Consider the following 20,081-nt stretch of genomic DNA (forward strand, 5'->3'; position numbering starts at 1 on the left):
GGCGCAACAACTTGCTTTGTATTTACGACACTTTCATTTGGTTTAATATCCAAAAGCACATAACCACATAAATACAAAAGATTTATCTCTTTTGGCAAAATTTGAAGTGCTTGCTTATGGTCCTGGTCCTGTTTTGTTTATTATTTATGTAAATGATTTGGAGGAAAATATAGAAGGCATTGTAAGGAAGTTGCGGATTACACCAAAATTAGTGGCAGAGGAGACAGTGAAGAAGGTTTTCTATGATTACAAAGGGATCTTGATCAAATGGGTCAACGGGCTGAAAAATGACAGATGGGGTTCAATCGTGATAAATGCAAGGTATTGCAACGAACAAGGCTCATACAATGAATGGTCAGGCCTTTGATATTATTCTAGAAGAGAGACCAAATAGTGCAGGTACACAATTTCCTGAAGTTTGCGTCACCACCACCTTCTCAAGGGCAAATAGGGATAGGCTATCAATGCTAGCCAGCCAGCGACGCCCAAGTCCCACAAATGAATTTTAAAAAAACAGACAGGATGGTTAAAAGGTGTTTAGCATGATTGCCTTCATTGCTCACTCTTTTGAGTGCAGGAGTTTGGAAGTCACGTTGAGGTTGAAGTCATTATTAAGCTGGAGAGGGTTCAAAAGAGATTTACTAGGAGGTTGCCAGGTATGGACGGTCTGAGTTATAAAAAAAAGATTGGCTAGGTTGGGATGTTTTTCACTGCAGTGTAAGAGGTTGAGAGGTGACCTGATAGAAGTTTATAGATAGAGATAACGGTAGTTGTCTTTTTCCTAGGATGGAGGATTTCAAGACTAGGAGGCCCACTAAGGTGAGAGGAGAGAGATTTCAAAAAGACGTTAAGGAATTTTTTTTTAAACTCAGGGTGGTTTGCATGTGGAATGGACTTCCTGAGGAAGTGGTGAATGTAGGTACAGTTATGTTTAAATGACATTTGGATAAGTACATGAATAGGAAAGGTTTGGAGGGATATGGGCTAGAAGCAGACAGGTAGGACCAGTTTAGTTTGGGATTATGTTTAGCATAGACTGGTTGGGTCAAAGGATCTGTTTCTGTGCTCAATGATTCTCTATGTCTAAGGGATCCAAAGCTCAATTTGGCAAAACACTCATCACTATTTGGAACAACAAATTCCAAAAATAGTGAAGGTCAGCACAAGCCAAAAACTCTACAGACATCTCGTGTCACTCCTTTTCAGATACAAAAAAGCTAGTGGCATTGGGGCCAAAACAAAGAAACTTGACATTCACCACAGGAGCATTTTGTCTTTAAAAACCTACTATACCTAACACATCAGAAGTCATAAATTATGGAGATGAAGCAGAGAAAGATTTATTTTCCAATTCAGGAATAGGGACCATGTCACAACAGAATCTCTCAGAACCAAGCCTAATTTTCTTCTATAACTTTCAGGCAAACAAGTTGGTGGGCTCAAGTCTCATTTAGAGATTGCAGCACAAAATCTCGGCTGACACTCCGATGTGATACTGAGTGGCGTGCAGCATTCTTGGAGATATTATTTTCAAGGCCCTAGGTATTCCCTCAGAATGACATGAAAGATCCTACCTCATTATTCAAAAAGAAAGATGCTTCGAGTGAACTGAACAAACAATTATTCCTCAAATATGTAATAGTATTGCAAACAAAGGAATGGACCTGGTGGTCTGGATAGGGACTCCACCCTCTTGTGCTGGAGAACATAGAGCGGTCTTTAGTACAAATACAGAACTCCACTTCCTACTATTGCAGGTTGGAATTCTTTTAAAAAATGATTTTGAATGTTTCCTGAATTTTAAGCATACATAATAATTTTATAACTTTGAAAATAAATTTTAGATTACATACGGATGAGATTTGAGAGAATTGTCAACACTGAGATGGAGTGCAACAAATCACAAGAAGAAATTAAGAACCGGCAGTATGGGTATATAATTAACAGCTGAATTTCAAATACAGATAAATGCTAAACTTGTATTGAGCTCAGAGTACCATGTACAATTCTGGTCATTATATTAAAAAATTAGGCAGTTAGAAAGCAAAAAGATGTTGTAAGGACTAGAACAGAAACAGTGGGGGTGAACCTATCAAGAAAAAGGTGAACAATCTGGCTGTCTTCACACAAAAGCAGAAGGCGGAGAGTTGATTATAAAACAGGGTTAGATTTTGATGTGCAGACTCAGACTGGATGTTTTTACTTGTGGGAAAGTACAAAAGTACTCATCCATCTGACCAGATATGCTAAATTGTTCTAATCCCATTTGCCAGCATTTGACCAATATCCCTCTGAACCCCTCTATTCATATATAGATGCAGATGTCTTTTTAAACAGTATCATTGTACCAGTCTCCACCACTTCTTTTGGCAGTTCATTCTATACATGCACCACCTCTGCTTGAAAAAACATTACCCCTTGCAAAATGATCTCCCAACTCCTAAACTCAATGCACTGCCAATAAAGACAAGCATATCAAACACCTTCTTCACTATCCTGTCTACCTTTCAAGGAACTATGAACTTGCACTCCAAGGTCCCTTTGTTCAGCAACTCTCCCCAGGATCTTACCATTAAAATGTACAAGTCCTGCCCTGATTTGCCCTACCAAAATATAGCACCTCACATTTATCAGACAAGGAGCCCATCTGATCAAGTTCCCATTGTACCTGAGGTAATCTTCTTCGCTGTCCGCTACACCATCACCAGTTCCCACTTGGACAGTTTTCCTCCCTTACCCCACCACCCTTCAAGGGACAGACAGCCAAGAAATACAATCTTTTCAGATCTATTGATCAGAAGTTGTCCTGTATTGAAGAGAAACACAGTGAATACAATGCAATGTTTTTTTTCTTCTTAGAAGCTAAGTTTATGGTCATGGGATGCATGGCACTGAAAAGCCACTGCAGAAAATAACCAATCAAGAAGGTTAAGGTGATACTGATATAGCTTGGGAAATCAAAGTTTTAAAAAGGAGAAAAAGAGTGAGAAATTGGAACAAATAAATTTTTTTAACTATTGCACCATGGCAGAGTAAATATCAAATAAAAGTGCAGATATAGAAATGTTGATTGTAAATGTTGCTGAAGGTCTTGATTTTTAAAAAACCGAATGCTAGGTCATCACACTGCAATAATTCATGAAAGAGCACAGGTCCACCATTTAGTCTGCAATCTGCCAAGGATCAGTCTGGGAAGACAAGTTGCAGGAGATTCAAATTGCAGGAGATTCAAATTGCTTTTAAAAATTCAGTTCAAAGGTATCCAACATTTACATATGGAAGGACCAGGATTTGCCACGATTACGTCTTGTGAAGTAGAGATGAACAGTAACTGTCAATCAAAAATAATATCTCTGATGTCTTTTAGGATATCTGATCACAAGAGGATTGCAGGATTTCACACTATGTTATTTTCCAGTACTTTGGTTCCTTTGAAGAATCGGATAAAGTCAAATGCACTTAGGTCAAGTGTTTTGAACTTTCCATCAAGAATGAGTTCAGCAATAGCTCTGCCCACAGCTGGAGAGTGTTGTATGCCATGCCCACTGAAGCCAGTTGCAAAATACATGTTGGCAACCAATGGATGAGTGCCGATGATTGCATTCTGGTCGAAGGTGTTGTAATCATAGTAACCTGCCCAAGCACTTTTCAACTGAAGACAGAAATACACGAGATTAAAACAATGACAACAATTTTCCTATTGCATTTCTCTAAAAACCCATAAATGCCTCTAGACATACCCTGAAATTACACAAATAGCTCAGAGATCCCCTGTAAATGCACACATCCATAGAGACCCTTGCATATGCTCAATGATACCTCAGATTCCTCAGCAAATATGCACCCCCACCTCTCAGACACTTCTTGTAACTATGCACACAGGTCACACCCCCACCCTAACTCCCACAGAAAACACCTGCAAAAATGCAATCACACACCCACTGAGACTTCCAGCAGGTGAGATTCGGAGAGGTAACCAGCATTTTAATAAAACGTGTTATTTTTAAGGAAGACTTTATAGGAAAATGCAAAGTTGTATGTAGAGCAAATTTCACAGCTTTAGGCCTCATTGAGTGAAGGCACAACTGCCCATGGTCGGGTCAAAGGACTGGGAAGGCATTAGAGTCTAGCAAGGGAGATCAACAGAAATAGTAACCGAGAGTTAGCTGGAGCTAGCATTAAGTGGCTGGAGTTTACTCTTCTCACTTTTCAGTTTGGAATCCAATGGACATGCCCACCACAGTAGGAAGCTTCAACTAAAGCCAAATCAATGTTAGCTTCCCCACTTAACACTGTCCACAAAACAGATTTCAGGCCAAAAATGGTCTGTGACTCAAGTTGCAGTACATACTGAATTAATTGACGTTGGTTGGGTGGGTGGTAATGTACACGCTTAACGTTTCTAAACGCCCTTATTCTCCATAATTTATTTCTCCTTAACAGCCATTCCAGATTCCCAACCAGTGACTTCAACTTGTAGAACACAAGCTAAGTTTAAGGTAGGATCAGGCTCAGAAACAATGTCCTTTCACAGTTAAGCTAACTGCTGATTGTGAGCGATTTGTGGGCTCCCACAAGTAAAACAGCCAGGTAAGTGAGGGACTGAGGATAGATGGAGTCTTACTTCAGTCACCAAGAAGACAAGACAATATTCAGGAACAGTCACCAATATCCATGAAGGTATTAAAGTGTCTCACAAGCTTACCTTCAAACACTCAAAGGCAGGCACTCTCTGAGCCAGTGTGGGCCAAACCGAGTTATGGAAGTATTCATAATCCACCTCCAGATCACTGATATCTGGTTCCTCCTCCTATAAAAGCCAGGAATTGGATTATTAATGGAATTAGTGTGTCAATTATGTTTTACCCAAAGCAAAACAGATGACTACATTCCCATTTATTACAACTTTTTTTGTGGATGGCCTATTTGAGGTGACGAACATTAGAAATTGAAAAACAGAGAATGCACCATCTAACACTCCCAGGCAAAGTACAGTATAGCTCAGCCCAAACACGCACTCCCAGATCTCAGTGCAATTGGATTAAGATTGAATTAAATTCATGCCACAGTATTTGGTTCATGGCTGGGGCTTTCAATTCAACAACTTCAAGTAAGATTAAGCATCAGGATATTAATCTAAGGCTAGAGAATTAATTATCCCATAAAAGATGATGGAAGAACATTCAAAAAGAAATTGGAAAACTTCTTTGAAAAAAAAAACACTATCACCAGGCATAATGGACCAAATGCCTCCATTGCTGAGTGTCATACTCCCTGCCAAAGAGAATGGAACTAAACTTGGAATTTGACGAGATTGGATGGCGAAAACAGTTAATGAGAATAAAAACAGGCAGACATCTTCACAGGCAACCAAGCACAGACAGTATATAACCAACCTTGCCATCCTTCATCACAAGCTTGTAACTAAAAAAGAGAAATGAAAAACACAGCTTACATAGGCCTGGCTGTGCTTACCTCAGTTGGTGAAAGTCCTCCCAAGTAGTTTCCTCCTAAACCGTCTCGACGGCAGTAAACTCCCTTGTTGTCAACAATTAATGGGCATTCCAACCCTGGACCATTTGGGCAGTGGAAGACATACACATATCTGACAGAATAAGGAAACAAAAATATATTTCAATGAAGCCTCATTGCTCTAAATGACAATGACAACCTAAAATAAGCACAAAGTTAAAAATCACAACACCAGGTTATAGTCCAACAGATTTAATTGGAAGCACACTAGCTTTCGGAGCGACGCTCCTTCATCAGGTGATTGTAGAGGGCTCGATCGTAACAGAATTTATAGCAAAAATTTGCAGTGTGATGTAACTCAAATTATACGTTGAAAAATTGGTTGTCTGTTAAGCCTTTCATCTGTTAGAATACAGTGATAGTTTCACTTCTTTCATGTGTAAATCACAAAACCCTTTTTTTAAAAAAGTTGCATTCTCGGGTTAGCTGTTAACAATGGTGATAGCTAGACAATATGTTGAAGGTGTTAGCTCCCTGTGTTCTGTCTATGACCTGATGTTTAGATTGATTCTAATCCAAAGTGAGATAACAGAGTTTTACATAACTTCATGCAGTTTTTGAGCTCAGAGTTCTACATGAATGAATGCAGTTTTTGAGCAAAGTGCAATGTAACCCTGCAAGTACAAATTCACCGCACAAAATATGTGTGTGTGCGTGTCTGTCTGGGGTGGGGGTTGTGAGTGTGAGAAAGCTAGTGTGCTTCCAATTAAACCTGTTGGACTATAATCTGGTGTTGTGATTTTTAACTTTGTACACCCCAGTCCAACACTGGCATCTCCAAATCAAAAAATAAGCACAGACTCAAGGTCCTAGCATGGACCCAGAGTTTGCTGAGCTACTTAGTCTTGACAGACGTAGTGGTGGAAACAATACAATTAATTTTACCAACTTTTGGCTGGCAGCGAGATAAAAGCCAGGGATCCTGCTTGTAATCATTAACATTCTCAGTTGGCACACCACTCAATCACAAAGTTCACTCCAGGACCAGAATGTAAAAATCAAGCTGACATTCAAGCAGTGTTGAGTGAGTATTATACTGTTTGAAGTGCAGTGTTGCAAATAAAATGTTAAACCAATAATCAATTTGTTCACTCAGGTGGGGGCAAAAGATCACAGTAACCCCTGGCACCAACCAGAAAAGCATCTGAAAAGCAAAAAGGTCTGCAGTTGCTGGAAATTGCACAAATGCTCCTGATGGCATTCCAGTTGAAGTTTTCAAACTTTCCTTATTAGTGTCATAGTACCTCAAAATGAAGACCAAGGTACCAATTCCTGAGAGTGACATGAGAAAATGCCTCAAGGTAACAAGACTGCCTGCACCAATAACAATGAATGTGTCAGCCTAGAACACTGCAAAATGGAATAAACCATAGCTACCACAGAACTGTGCCTTAACTAACTTGCCCAAAGTTTCTTCTTCAAAGCAGCAGGGGGCAGACGTTTGAACAGTTTGATCAGTCCATCAGTTGTGAAGATGCCTCCCAAGTCAGAAATGCTTTGTGGAACAAGTTCATGTCCAGCCCAGTTAGCTCAGTTCATAGTTAGTCTTAATTCCAGGAGCAAGGTCTCAAGTTCCACACTGGGGATAACGATCCATTGTTTAATATTCTATTTAAGGAGTTAAAATATTGGACACTAATAAAAGGAGCAAAAAACAAAAACAACAGGTAATCTGGTCATCACTTTGTAGTATGTGGGAGTTTATTATGTGCAAATGAACTGCTGTCAAACAACTACACTTCAAAATTATTTAATTAACTGTAAAGCACAAATATTAGCTGGTTACAGCTATATAAATGCAAGTGCCTTTTTCGGACTTTGTGAACACAGGATTCACAAAATTGATATCTTTGTTGGCATGTTCTGCCTTTGCCGATACTTGAAGGTCAGATACCTCTGACCAAACTAAACCTACCGCAGTAACAGTCACTAATCCAAGGGGAGGGAACATACAAATGGTTAAAAATTACATATGCGTTTCAATAAGAAAGAATTGACATTTTACATCTCCTATGTAAAACTCAGTCAGGTTAATAAATTTGCAGAGGTTGTAGTGGGTGCAGTAAGCATAGATTCTCAGAATATTCTGATTCAAATCACCAGTCCAGAAAGTTAAACAAAATCTTGAGCTGTCATGATTTGTTGGACTGCTTTGAGATCATTACCAAAAGCCTGGTAATTCTACCATTCTATAATTCTACCAAATAAGGAGGCCATGCAGGCTTGTGCATTCCTGCCGGCCCTCTCCAAGAGCAAGTCTGCTAGTTTACTCTTCCCTGGAGTCAACAAATGTTTTCTCTTCAGGTCATAACCAAATTTTTGTTGTGAAGATCACGACTGGATCCACCTGCATCAGACACTGCGTTCCAGCTCAAAGTTCAACACAATACTCCAGTTGATGCCAAACCAAAGGTGTGCTTTATAAAGGCTCACCATACTTTAAATGATTTTATATTTACATTTCCATTTAAAAACCCAGAATTCCACATGCCCCAGTGATTCCTTTCTCAACCTGCCCTTGCCTATTTCAAATTGACCAGGGTTTTGGTAATGATCTCAGCAGTCCAAACAAATAATAAAGTTAAAAATCACACAACACCAGGTTATGGTCCAACAGGTTTAATTGGGAGCACACTAGCTTTTGGAGCAACGCTCCTTCATCAGGTGGTAGTGGAGGGCTCAATCCTAACACTGGACATTTATCCACAGCCCAGTCCAACACCGGAATCTCCAAACAAATCGAACAAATAATGGCAGCTAAAGATTTTGTTAAATATTCCAGACTGGTGATTTGCATCGGAATATTCTGAGAATCTATGCTTACTGCACCCCTCCCCCCCCCAGTTCTTCTGCATAACCCTGGGTTAATATCTTTCTGCTTTCCCTTTACAATTGTACACTACATTCTATACTGCCCTCCCTAATCTTCTGACAAAAAAGTAACAAACTCATATTTCTTTACATGAAATTTCAGTGTCATTTGTCTGCTCATTCTACCAACATACTTCACTTCTCTTCTCTTGGGATCAGTCAGTATCTTCTCCACAATTCCCAAACCTTAGTTTCAAATTTGGAAGTAACAGAAATTGTGCTTTGCACACCCAAGTCTAGATTATTGACATGAGTAGGAAAGCATCAGTCCTAATATCAATCCTGGAGAACTCCACTTTGTAAATCCTTTCAATACAAAAAAAACAACATTGCTCAGTACTGGTCTTTGCTGTCATTCAACTCCAATCCACAGCGTTTGTCCCCTTGGGCTTCAAATGCAGTACAAAATTACACTGGATCACTTTTGCACCTGATGCTTCAATCAGGAAGCCCCATTGGGAGAAAAAAATCACAAGCAGGAACACATTCAACACCATGCATCCTGACTGCTCCTTCCCAGCAAACCTCAGGTGGTGCCTGCTTTGATTCCTTAATCACATCATGTTAGAGCCCATGTGAACTTTCAGTGGAGTGGCCGATATACCAGATGATCACAAATGAAAATTCAACTAAGTTTGCGATCCCATAGCGGGGAGCGGGGGGGTGGAATAGGAATGCCTTTTGTTCTGACTGCAGATTCTGTAGGGCACATATTGCAGCCTTGCCTGTTCTGTATTTTGCAGAAAGATGCTTCATTTGCTCACCTTTTTCTGGGTTCTACTGGGAGTTTTATGCCCTCCAAGGTGCCTTCAGGTCCATTACCAATGCCAATCATCTCTGCCACTTTTCCTGACCATGCGCCAGCCACATTGACTATGATGGCACACTCCACTGGTTGGTACTCTATGCTATTTGGCATCCGCACCTGTAATGTAGAAGACACAGCAAGGGTCACTATGAGATCCCAATCAGACATTTATGAAGGGAATCTCTTGATTGGTATCCATTTGTGTTGTGTTAGGCAACAACTTGAGTGTATTGTAGGGACATAGTGCTCCACCTCTAGTCACCATTTAGCCTTGTCTGGGGTCGGAGAGTCCAGAACTAGAGGGCATAGGTTTAGGGTGAGAGGGGAAAGATATAAGAGAGATCTGTGGGGCAACTTTTTCACACAGATGGTGGTATGTGTATGGAATGACCTGCCAGAGGATGTGGTGGAGGCTGGTACAATTGCAACATTTAAGAGGCATTTGGATGGGTATATGAATAGGAAGGGTTTGGAGGGATATGGGCCAGGTGCTGGCAGATGGGACTAGATTGGGTTGTGATATCTGGTTGGCATGGATGAGTTGGACCAAAGGTCTGTTTCCATGCTGTACAACTCTATGACTCTGACTCTATAACAGCTGAGAGACATTCAGAGAACTTGTAAAGTCACCCAGTTCATTTAAAAAATTGATGAACAGCAGTTTTAGCAGTCAAAGCTTTCTGTACACTGCTGACCTATCAAGAAAAGGAGAATGGAAAGAGAGGCTTCATAATGAAAACGTTCTTCTATATCACACTCAGATGATTATCGTACTCAAAAGCTTTGGGTGACAGTAGGTGTGACCAAAGGTGGGCTTTTGAGGTCATAGGGTGAACAGTGAGAGCCTTGTTCCTCGGATGGTGATGGCGGGCACAAGATGACATAGCTTTAAATTAAGGGGCGTTATGAAAGTGTAGAAGTGTACTGTACCTTTAAGAGAATTAAAAGCTAGCAGATCTACTTAACAGCACCAAGTGTTCTGAACAAGACATAATGGAACCTTTTTGTTCAGCAGCTAGAGCAGCTGGTTGCCTGGAGACCAAAAAAATTCAAATTAGGCCAATCGGTTTAAATTATACCCCAGAAAATACCAAATTCCAATCACATTTGAATTTAGTATACTGACAATATTGAAAGCCAATGACACAATCTGATGCTTTGGGGTACAAAACCGGGGAAAATTGAACAGCTGAGGGAAAACTGCCAAGCCACCAACACAAGCAGACTTCCAGGAGAATAGCTCTCTTAAAAAAGATACCTTTATCAATCAGTAACCTGTGAAACAGAAATCCCTAAGAAGAAAAGAAGACAAAGGAAGATATAAAGAGGAGATTCGATAGCTGGCTGGTTTTAAAATTTGAATTTTTGGTAAATCTTAATTGGGGATTTTATCGGACTAGTATTGTAGCGGGGAAAAGTAAAAGATAGGTTAGAGAAAAGAGTTGTAAATAGTTGTTACTTAATTATTCGCTGTTACACTTTAAGAAATAAAGTTGTTAATTTTTACTTGAAATACTGACCTTTGGGATAGTATTTTGCCTCTTGAATTTTGACAGAATACTGCACAGATAAATCTTTTCCGTGTTGCTGGTGTAAATTAAGCAGGAAGGTTTATCCATATTGTAACAGGGATGATAGATATAGGACAGACGTCAGAGGTAGTTTTACTCTGAGAATAGACAGGCATAGAACACTCTGCCTGCAACAGCAGTAGACTCACCAACTTTGAGGGCATTTAAATGGTCATTAGATAAACATAGATGTAAATTGAATAATGTAGGTTAGATGGGCTTCACATTGGTTTCACAGGTCGGTGCAACATTGAGAGCAGAAAGGCCTGTACTGCGCTGTAATGTTCTATTCTCTAAAAGCCCTGGGAACTGCTCAGAGCAGTTGGATCTTAGAAGAAAATTGTTGGGAACGATGGTTTCGTACAGCTGAAAATGGGGTGAAGGATGCCCAGAGCAGTATTTGTTTGAAGCTAACAAATATTGAAGCTGGGATAAACCCAAGGAGTGGTGTCAGCTTTGTATTCGAGCTATCTGCATAGGTCTGGAATTGTATCGACGAGTAGGTGCTGAAATGCAGTCTCAAAAGTTGAGTGGAATGCAGTTTTAGGGGAGGAGTTAAACGATCAACATGTGAGCAGTTGCGTAAGCAGCCAACGTTTAAAAGAACTTCAAAGTTAGGACTTCAAAAGTGAAGTGAATTGGAATACCTTGTGAAGGAGATAAATTTTCAATCAATTTGGTGATCCACAGTATCACTAATATTTGGGGGGTTTCTAGGAGATCTGTCAGCTTCACCTTGACCACAACTTTTTTATTTGATAGACTCGATGGGGTGGTTCATGATATTTTGTCTCTCACTCATATTTTACTTATGAATTCTGGGTGTTAAAAAAATAGGTGCAGGACTAGGCCATTCGGCCCTATCAAGCCTGCACCACCATTCAGTGCGATCATACAATTTCAGTATCCTATACCCACCCTCTCCTTACACCCCATGATTCCTCTAGCCAAAGGGCCACATCCAACTTCTTGAATTTATCGTATGGCTTGGCCCCAACAATTTTCTGTGGGAGAGTTCCACAGGTTCACATTCTTCCTCATATGAGTTCTGAATGGTTTACCTTCTACTCCTAGACTGTCACCCCTTGTTCTGGACTTTGCCCAATATTGGGGCAGCATGGTGGCTCAGTAGTTAGCACTGATGCCTCACAGCACAAGGGTCCCAGGTTAGATTCCAGCCTCAGGCAATTGTCTGTGCAGAGTTTGCACATTCTGCCAGTGTCTGCGTGGATTTCCTCCCACAGTTCAAAGATGTTCAGGCCAGGTGAACTGGCCATGCTAAATTGCCCATAGTGTTATGTGCATTAGTTAGTGGGAAATGGGTCTGGGTGGATTACTCTTCAGAGGGTCAGTGTGGACTTGTTGGGCCGAAGAGCCTGTTGCCACACTGTAGGGAATCTAATCTAACTGCAAACATTCTTCCTGCTTTTAGCCTGTCCAGACCCATCAGGACTTTGTATGTTTCTGAGAGATCCCCCTTCTTTCTTCTAAATTCCAGCAAATACAAGCCCAGTCGATCCACACAGATAGAAGTAGCAGCTTTCAATGAAGAGTCAATGGACTAACAACAATTATGCTGCTTTCTCTCTATAGATGCTGCCAGACCCGCTGAGTTTCTATTTTGGATGCTCTCCAACATCCAATACTCTTGGTTTTATCCTAGTGTAGGTTTAATGTAGCTCTGGTGGTACAGAGATGATAAAGAGCCTCTTCTGAATAGTGTCAGTCTATGCAATAGAAACCCTTTCCTTGTGGGAGCATACAGAACCAAGAGTTATAACTCTAAAATTAAAGCCACACATTCAGGGGTGAGATCAACAGAAATTAAAGGAAGTTTAACTGACAAGGGTATTTTACACAGCCAAATAAATGGAATGAAGATGGAAATCAGCCATTATCTAATTGAGTGTAAAGGACTCAAAAAACTTAATGTCCTTCTATTAAGAGACTGAAATAAGTTACCACTAGTCCCGTACATTGACATGGTGAATTCTTTTTAGTGAGACACTCCTATCGTCGTCTGTCTTCATCTCTCTGGTTGAATACTGAAAATCTGCCAGAACACAGAAATTTTTTAAAGATCTTATTGAGCAGCCTGGAGATTAGTAATACTGCAACAATACTGCTATGCATATTGTCCTTCTATCAACCTCCCATCTAATGCAGCAAATATTGCGCAAGTTCAGTGGTGTAGATAGAGAGCTCAACCCTTCTCATTGCTTGGACAGAAGCGCTGAACCAGCTGAAAGCTCTGATGTTGAATCAGGTTTATACGAAGAGTGAGCTGCCAGAAATAATGGGTTACGAGTAAGCGCAAGTGCAATCACCAGATATCCTCAAGCTTCTTTGCTAAAATCAAACTTCTATTTTTGATTAATAGTTTGGCAAGACTTGTTAAAGTCACGTCAGTATCACTCCTTCATTTCTGTTTAGGTGCTAAACAAAATAGCAGAACAATGAGATGGGATTTTATGCTAATGTCACCACCCAATATATTTTGTTCAGCTTAATGTCACAGTTTACAAGATCGATGAAGATTGGAAGCATTATTTCATCTATTTTAGTGAATAAATGCCAAACTAATCTACATTCTTTCCAACATCACTCAACTGGTACTTCTGAGATATGGTGTGCCATGCAAAGTCGGTATTATGCATGTACCTAGTTGTCTGGAGAACAGTAGGAATCAATCATATAACACAAGACTGAAGACATATGTACAACACACACATATGTGAACAAGTTGGGTTTTGACACCTGCTCTCGTGGTGATTTTTGTGCAACAACTGCAACCACTCTGCCTGTTGTTCATTTGGATGATGACAGTGTGAGCAGGAGGGAATGCCAGTGACCCATATAACTTAAGATTATAAGATGGTGTACAATGAGTTGAATGATTAATACATGTAAAGAGAATTTTGAATGGTTAGATCTTCAGTAAAATGGAAAAATCATTATGTACCAAGTGATTCAGCAGGGAGTTAAAAAATTTAGTACAGTGTAAGTTAGTAATGGAAGCTAGTATTAATATAGCATGAAATGAAAATTTAAGTGCAGTACAAGCTAATGCACAGTTTACGTTATTAGAATGATACCAGTGAAAGCCAATCATGACATATTGTAAATTTTTGGATAATTTAAGAAGAAAGCAGGTTTTACTATACGATCAGAGCAAAGAATTGTGTACAGTCTATTTGTCTAATATGTCAAATGTACATATTTATAACGTGCAAGCTCTCCGTGCAGCCACTTGACATCAGCAGCGTCATCAAGACAGCTATGTTGTCACCCAAACAACGACTATTGACTGAACTTGACAGCAGGCTTATATACACCATTTAGCCACCGACAAGGCGATTGCTCAATTTGACAACTTTGCACATGAAATAAACATATCCTGAAAAGAATGTGTCTGATAATAATTATGGGGGGCTATTTTGAACAAGTATAATTAAAATTCAAAATGTGGAGATCCCAGTTGGAGTTCTCATATGGGAGAAGCCAAATTGTAGAAATGATGATCTCTGATGCACATTTGGTAAAAGTTGGTTGGAAACTTTATTACATAATCTGGCACATTATGTAATCATGCTGCAGTTTTCTATTTCTTTAATGTTTCAGATTTTCTTTCATCAATTACCCTTTCGTTCACTGATCTGTTCACCAGATTGATCTTGTGTTCCCTTAACAGATTAATTTTTATTTATACATTTAACTTTCCCTACATGAAATGATTGCTCTGACATTTTGCAGACTTGCTGATAAAGTACTACAGTGTAAAAATTAACGTTGGAACTAGTTAGTTTCTGAAACTGAACTGTGGAGTTAATAGTACATCTAGAATGAACCTCCCTCCTTAAGTTCAGAAATAAGAATGTTTGTTGGTGACTGCATAGTGATCAGCACCATTTCTGATTCCTCATTCAGAAGCAGTCCATGTCTAAATGCAACAAACCTGGACAATATTCAAACTTGAGCTGAAAAATGGCATATAATATTGCTGTCACACAAATGGCAGGGAACGACCATTGCCAACAAGTGACTACCTAACCACCCAATGATATTCAATGGAATTACTTAACAACCATTGACCAGAAACTAACTGGACTTGCCATATAAATACAGTAGCCTTTGATCTAGTCTTGTAGCAAATAACTCTCAACATGATTGCCCAAGGCTTGTCCACCATTTATAAGTACAAATCATGAATGCGATAGAATTGTCTGTATTTGCCTGGATAAGTGCAGCTTCAAAAACACTCAAGAATTTGACACCATTCAGAATAAAGTGGCCAGCTTGATTGGCATCACATCCACAAACAGTCATTTTACCATCAACATTTTGCACCTTCCAAAACTATCATCTAGACAGACGAGGGCAACAGAAACATTTGAACATCACCACCTGCAAATTCCTTTCCAAGCCTCTCACCATCCTGACTTGGAAATATATCACCAGTCAAAATCCTGGAATTCTTTCCCTCTAATGACATAATGGGTCAACTTACAGCACATGGACTGCAGCAGTTCAAGAAGGCAGTCCACCGCAACCTTCTCAAGACAAACAGGGCCAGGCAATAAATACTTGCCCAACCAGCAACACCCACAGATGAATAAAACAAAAGTCTTCATTAAATTTAATTGTAATCTTTTCGTGATACCCATCAACTGATGGAAACAGTTAGACAGATCACTAAGTTTTTGAATCACCTCCAGTTAGTCCCAGCAGCTGATCTCAGCAGGAATAACAGCCGAGGTGCTACAACTGGCTCCATGACCGGAGGTAGGAAGGAGGAAGCTATTATTCAGGGTCCTGTCCGCTATTCAATGAGCACAGTTGGAAGTAAATGTCAATGAATGTCGGACAAGTTCAATTCGGTTTGCCTACGATTGCCATGAAGCGGAACAGACGAGAAGGGTCAAGCAGGAGAAAGTGAGGACTGTATGTCCTATTTCTGCTTTGTAATAACCTGCCAATATTCTGTCTTAGTGTAAATGAAGAATTAGAGAAGTCTTGGGGACAATTGCCAGTTGTGAAATTTGAGAGCAAGAAATAATCAACTTGAAATATTCCTGAGACACCACAGAGATTGGGTATATGCACTGGGGTGTGAATTACAGTTGAGTGACTCTCCATTCTGAATCTGGAAACAACAGGCCTTTGATCAGTATTGACAAATACTGCATGATCATGATGTGCAATGGTTGCTACTGTTCATATTTTTAGCGCAAAAATGCTGAAAACAAGTCAGAAAGTCACGAATCAAGGCGACTGATGAAAACGATCAGTCGTCCTCATGGATATCCAATATTTTCTGGTGCAACTAAAACTATTACTGCTTCCTTCAACCAAATCTACCAACAGTCTGAATCATCTCCGAGAGGCAAAAGAAAATTGAAAAACCATTGGATAATTTTGGCTAACTGAAAACAGTTAGCACTTATACAATACCTTCATATAGTAGTGTTGTGGAACAAAATTTGATACTCAAATGAAACTTAGGCCTGGAAACCAAACGTTTAGAACTCACCCAATTTCTTCTCAAACACTTGCAATGAATCGTGCACTCATTACACAAACTCAACTTGGTAAAATGGTGAATAATAATGTGCAAAATACAGGTAGCTGATATGTAATGTAGCTCAATGCTTACAATAATCGAGGCACCCCAAGCTCTCCCTGACAAACCTAGTTCATTAACCTTTCAGCAAGGACAAAATTTAATTGTTTTATTATTTTAAAGACCCCCATCAAATTTCCTTTTTAAAAAGCATATCACCCAGTGCGGAACACCAGATCGTTTGACTGTCAGCTGATTTGCATCTGAATTCTTGGTTCCATAACACATGATATACTTGTCTACAAAATTTTTGCTTTGCAATTTATCAAATGATTTGGTGATAAGTTCCTTTATTGAATGAAGCGTAAAATAAAAAAAAGCAGGGATATTATGCTGGAATTGTTTAAAGTGTTACTTATTTTGCACATAGTTCTAGTCACATTACAGGAAGGACATCATTTCTCACTCTCTCAGCTATGAGGCTGAGCTTATCTTAACTGAGGTGCATAAAATTATATGAGGGCCATGGCAGAGTAGACAAGACTGCCCTATTTCCTCTATTGGTGAATTCAGTTACCAAAGGGGCACAGATTTAAGGTAACTAGTAGAAAGATTAGAAGGGACAGAAGGAAAACTTTTGGGTGGTTGTCTAGAATTTACTGTGTGGTTTGGTGATAAGAGGCAGAAACCCTCAACTCATTTAAAACATTGCCTGGAACTGCACCTGTAACCTGCAAGGCTAGGACCAGGTGTTGGAAGGTGGGATTGGAACAGCTAGCTTTTTCAAAAATCTTTTCCAGGTGGTGCAAACATGTTTGGTTGAATGGCCTCTTCCTGTGCCATAACTTTGCTATGCAAGATCAGGATCTCACCAGCAGTACTCACATCCTTATGGGGAACTAAGCTTTTCTTAAAATCACGCTTGGCGTTATCTTGCCCCTGGTCTGATTATATTACTGCCAAAGTAGAAGGTGATTGCTGCTTAGTATTCCAGGTCCTGAGCCCTTGCATGCTTATCCCTCTGATCATAGCAAACAGATGAAGCAGAACTGGGGGATTCCGCTAAGCAAATGCTAATGGAGAATCACCAAAAATCCCCTCACCTCAGAATTTGAAGAGAAAGAGACTGAATTTTTGGAAATTGACATTTTGGTTTATTTCTAGAAGAACTTCAAGGAAGTAAAAATATGAAAAAAGTTTAAAATACAAATAGAACAGGAATAGTTGGGTTTGGAATAGTGCTTCTTTGTCTTTTGTCAATAAAACACTAATTCTTTAAAAGAAATTATCATGTTGCATGGCCTTTTCAGTTAATAATGGGGAATTCAAGCTTACATTTTGCAAGTCTCTACAGAGATTGTAACATTAGCTCTAAATTTAAGGCCATGATTCAATTTGGAGAGATACAAGGTGATCTGGTCAATGTCAGTGTCAGTCAACAAACAACATTCAATCATTTATTTTGCTGCTGCATGTCTGATCTTGTGCACAATTTAGTAGACAATTTAAACATTGATGATATTTCAAACAATACTTAACTGCTCGTGAAGTGTTGTGCAACATCACCGGGTTACAAAAGCAACTATATGAACAACAAACTGGACCAATGCTGGTAGTGGTTTAATGTACCAATGACCCATTTAAACCAATTCTTGAACTCAGACAATTGAATGCTCTCCACCTCTTTAAAAGAGGACCATACCATCAAAATGATTGCATTTAAACTGCTCACCTATCACCTCTCCATAACATGGAAACACGCCCATTGATATCGCTTTCCTTCGGAAAGCATTCAGCAGCAGCCAGGGGTCAAACCAACCTTCGTTCTCTAGACCTGTAACAGAGTTCAACAATCAATCGGCAAAATCAGGCCATTTCTATTAAAAGAAAACAAAGAACTGTGGATGCTGAAAATCTGAAACAAAAATGGAAATTGCTGGTGAAACTCAGCAGATCTGGCAGCATCTGTGTAAAGAAAGCAAAGCTGGTGGATTGTAGTATCTATTCATACTCTGATGGAAGATGATCCATCCCACATTAGTTTGCTTCGCTATTGGAATTCAGCCTTTAATCCCGGATGTAATTTTAAAATATAAATTAAACGATGATAATCTATAATCCCCATCAGATGTATGACAAATTGTTACAAAAATGTTGGGAATTGTTGACACACAATACTCGAGTTAAGATGTTAAAGCAAAATTCAAGAAGAAGTGCAACATTGCAACTTAAAACTGCTTGTGGACAAATTCCTGTAAGTCAAAGCTCCTTGACATATGTTTGAGTATCTGAAAGTGAGCAATATTCACCAGCACATAGAAATGGAATTGCAATTCCTGACAAAATCTAAAATATGTAATAACCGGGGATTAAATTCCAGGGAAGAAACCTACAAGCTGAGTTATGCAAAAGATTTTTGTTTGATTTTTTTTTGGGGGGGGGGGGGGGAAAAGAGGAGGTGGCAGCTAAAGCCATCAAGTGTTAAAATTTTGCCCATTTCAGCGAGTACGGATCTTCTATTCGGCAAGTCAAACAAACAATCTTGTGTTTGAGTGGCTATGTTCTTTTTGTCACAACACAAAATGGACTTTAATTTCAGCACAGTAGACACTCACATCACGCAAGGCCAAATGCTGGCTGATGCAGCAAATGACAATGTGGTGCACAAGGGCTTTACATTGAAGACTGAGCTGTCAAATAGTTTGAACTTGTACTTTGTATCGAACCTGGATGTGATCAATTTAACATTTGAGCCTGATGTCACTGTTACTCAACAGTGACACCTTCCACTTTGGTAAATACATTAGAATCACTAATTGTTCTAAATAATTCAAGTTTTTTTCTCAAAATTCAGACTTTTTCATGATACACTCACCATATGAAGCTAGAGCAACCCCGTCTGTGTTCATCCATGGGAATTTCCTTTGTAATTGCTGAGGTGAGAGCAGAGTGACTGCTGCTCCTTCAGCTCTAGAGAGATAGAAACATTGCATTAAAGTTCTAACTTGGAAATGAGCTACTCTCATCTTTCCATCAGTAATCACCATGCAACTGCTCCCCACAATTTGATGTCCTCGGTACGATAGATTGTACAAGCAAATATTGGTGACTTCTTGAGGAGATTGGCTTTTGAGAGTTTCTCTTCCTGTCAGCAATGGAAAACTTAACATTCAATTTGCACTTTCCCACATGGTTTATCTCAGGTTGAAAATCTCAGCAAACAAAATAAAGAAGACCTACATCCACCTAAGTTTGTTCAAAGTGGGTCAGATATGAACTAAAAAACTGTTTGTTGAGCCGGTGCAGCTCCCCTTACACCCACTCCCAGTTTCGGTTACACTCGAAACGTTGACTTCTCCACCTCCTGATGCTGCCCGGCATGCTGTGCTCTTCTGGCCTCCTGATCTTGTGGCATAGGAGTTGTACAATATACCCTATACCATAAGGGTGGAACAAACTAACAGTTTTCCATTCAGCTGAGCATGAGATTATGGAACCTGACTTTTCTTGCTATCTATTAACCGTTAAGAGAGAGTGAGTCTGTTTAGTACTGTTTCATTTCAATGTCAGTTACTGGAGCCTGAATTCTTTAGAGTTGAAAGATTTGGTTTTCAATAGTTTTGTATTGGTTTGGCCAGGGGTTCTTATCTATGCAACACAAAAAGCTCGCATGCAGGCGCAGGTGATCAAGGCATCTAATGGAATATTGGCCCAATTCCAAGGAGATTGCAGTATAACA

The 20,081-nt window shown here is 39.6% G+C and overlaps 1 protein-coding gene across 1 annotated transcript in view; it reads right to left on the reverse strand.

Annotated features, from left to right (window-relative positions):
- Positions 1–1,925: 1,925 nt before the first annotated feature.
- Positions 1,926–20,081, reverse strand: part of foxred1 (FAD-dependent oxidoreductase domain containing 1) — a 41,306-nt gene continuing 23,150 nt past the window's right edge. The window contains exons 5-11 of the mRNA XM_060847079.1: positions 19,218–19,312; positions 18,075–18,176; positions 12,759–12,835; positions 9,168–9,328; positions 5,476–5,605; positions 4,706–4,810; positions 1,926–3,652 (exon numbers count right to left, since the gene is read on the reverse strand). Of these exons, the coding sequence (XP_060703062.1) occupies positions 3,398–3,652; positions 4,706–4,810; positions 5,476–5,605; positions 9,168–9,328; positions 12,759–12,835; positions 18,075–18,176; positions 19,218–19,312 (925 nt within the window). The 3' untranslated portion in view covers positions 1,926–3,397. The remainder of the gene's footprint in view (positions 3,653–4,705; positions 4,811–5,475; positions 5,606–9,167; positions 9,329–12,758; positions 12,836–18,074; positions 18,177–19,217; positions 19,313–20,081) is intronic.

Source organism: Hemiscyllium ocellatum, chromosome 29 (assembly GCF_020745735.1).
Source record: "Hemiscyllium ocellatum isolate sHemOce1 chromosome 29, sHemOce1.pat.X.cur, whole genome shotgun sequence".
NCBI lineage: Eukaryota > Metazoa > Chordata > Chondrichthyes > Orectolobiformes > Hemiscylliidae > Hemiscyllium > Hemiscyllium ocellatum.